Source organism: Mus caroli, chromosome 11 (genome assembly GCF_900094665.2).
Source record: "Mus caroli chromosome 11, CAROLI_EIJ_v1.1, whole genome shotgun sequence".
Lineage (NCBI taxonomy): Eukaryota > Metazoa > Chordata > Mammalia > Rodentia > Muridae > Mus > Mus caroli.
This window is the reverse complement of record NC_034580.1, coordinates 83,109,307-83,111,087: the sequence shown is the minus strand read 5'-3', so window position 1 is coordinate 83,111,087 and position 1,781 is coordinate 83,109,307. Positions and strand designations below refer to the sequence as shown.

Sequence of the window (1,781 nt, the reverse complement as noted above, 5' to 3'; positions counted from 1 at the left end):
GTGGTGTCTATGATCTTCATTCCAAGCATTTATCTGTATGCCCGGCCCTTCACCCCCTTCACCATGGACAAGGCTGTGTCCATCAGCCACACGGTCATGACCCCCATGCTCAACCCCATGATCTACACTCTCAGGAACCAGGAGATGCAGGCAGCATTGAAGAGACTAGGGATGCATCTGCTAGTTTGTAGAAAAGAGTGACTATGGGTAACGTACTTTCCTGTGGTTTGTCCTTTTTAGAAGTATACATTCTTACTTCTCATAGCTTAAGCAGGTTTTCACAGCCTGTCTTTGTAAAGGACCTGTTCTGTAATCTAGTAACTGTTATGGATAGAGTCTAAACTGTTTTACATAAACTCAACTATTTGCTAACTGGCGTAACTATTTTGGGAGGTTGTAGAACCTTTGGGGTCTGGGACCCAGCTCTCTGACATGGGTTATTGGTACAGGCCTTGGATACTATATCTTAGCCCCCACTTCCAGCATTCTCAAAGTCTCAATGCACCAATACATTGTAACCAGGTACTTTGTTCCCACCACCCCTCACTCCTGACATTAAGGACCAAGTTGCTTCACCCACCATGCCTTCCTCAGGATAGACTATTTCTTGCAGCTGTGAGCCAACACAACCCTCTTCTCCTTTAATTTGCTTTAGTCCCAGGGACTCAGTAACTTGGCTCTGTAGGCAAAAAGGAAGAGTTCTCTTTGTGGTTAAAGTTTGTGAAAAGTATTTTAGCACTAGACATGTTTACTTGTCCATGAACAGCCATAGCCTCTTTGTCCCTCTTCTGATGGATAGAAACTTCTCATTTTTGATGATGGCATCTCCCACAGAAGACTATGTCTGTGTGTCACCTCTCTTCTAAGCATTTTCCATTGTTCTGAGTCCAGAGCACGGGGTGGACCTACATGGTTTGCACTCCTATTCCTGTACAGGAGCTCTGATCTTTCACATCAAATTGCTGACCACAGATGTCCTACCTCAACTCTCAGGTCTTGGCTTCACCAAACTGGCTTAAACCAATGATCTCGACAATGTTACACATCTGTCAAGATCTAAACAGGGCGCTAGAGGATGCTGTGGAGGACACAGAATGTGGGAAGAGTTACTGATCATCACTCTCGACACAAACATATTTCTTCTGTCAGTTGAGTTGTGCACTGAAGTGGCCAGAAAACCTCTGTGATGTGTGTGTGTGTTAGTGGGGACAGTGAGGGTGGCTGTCCACCACACCCAAGGTGTGAAACCCGTAATCAGTGGGGTTGATAGGAGTCTGGCTATTGGCTGCTGTTCCCGGTCCACCCCTATTTTCAGAAGCAACAATTCCTCGCAAATTGGATCAGAATGCCCATTAACTTAGTCAACAATTCGTTTCCCCCATCATTCACTTTTATACATTTGAATTTGGGTTTTGGTGCCATATTTTGATTCGTAGAAGATACTGTGTAGTATTTTATTGACTCTCGGTTCATTGATCTCTTTCTAGCTCATCTTCCTCCTCTCTCCCTTTTCCTTCATCAGTTGCTGTAAGTTCAGTCTTTATAGCCAGCTAGGGCTATTCATTTTCCTATTCACTGGTAAGTTTTCCTCTGCTACACCTATTCTCTTTTCTTCATTACAAATGTGAAAGGTGTCAGGTTAAAGAGAGTAGGTTATGGTTTACATTGCAAGGGAGGCTGTATCCCACACAAGTTCAAATTAAGGGTTTGTCATTGTTGTTGTTTGTACATCTTTGGGCTAGGGAGAAGGTTCAATCTATCAAAGAATCGAGTTCAACCCT

General features: G+C 43.8%; 1 protein-coding gene across 1 annotated transcript in view; it reads left to right on the top strand.

The window, feature by feature from the left end:
* The window catches only part of LOC110305869 (olfactory receptor 4D1), a 24,770-nt gene extending 24,569 nt beyond the window's left edge, over nt 1-201 (top strand). Inside the window, exon 2 of the mRNA XM_021178006.1 lies at nt 1-201. Coding sequence (XP_021033665.1) covers nt 1-201 — 201 coding nt within the window.
* Nucleotides 202-1,781: the final 1,580 nt, after the last annotated feature.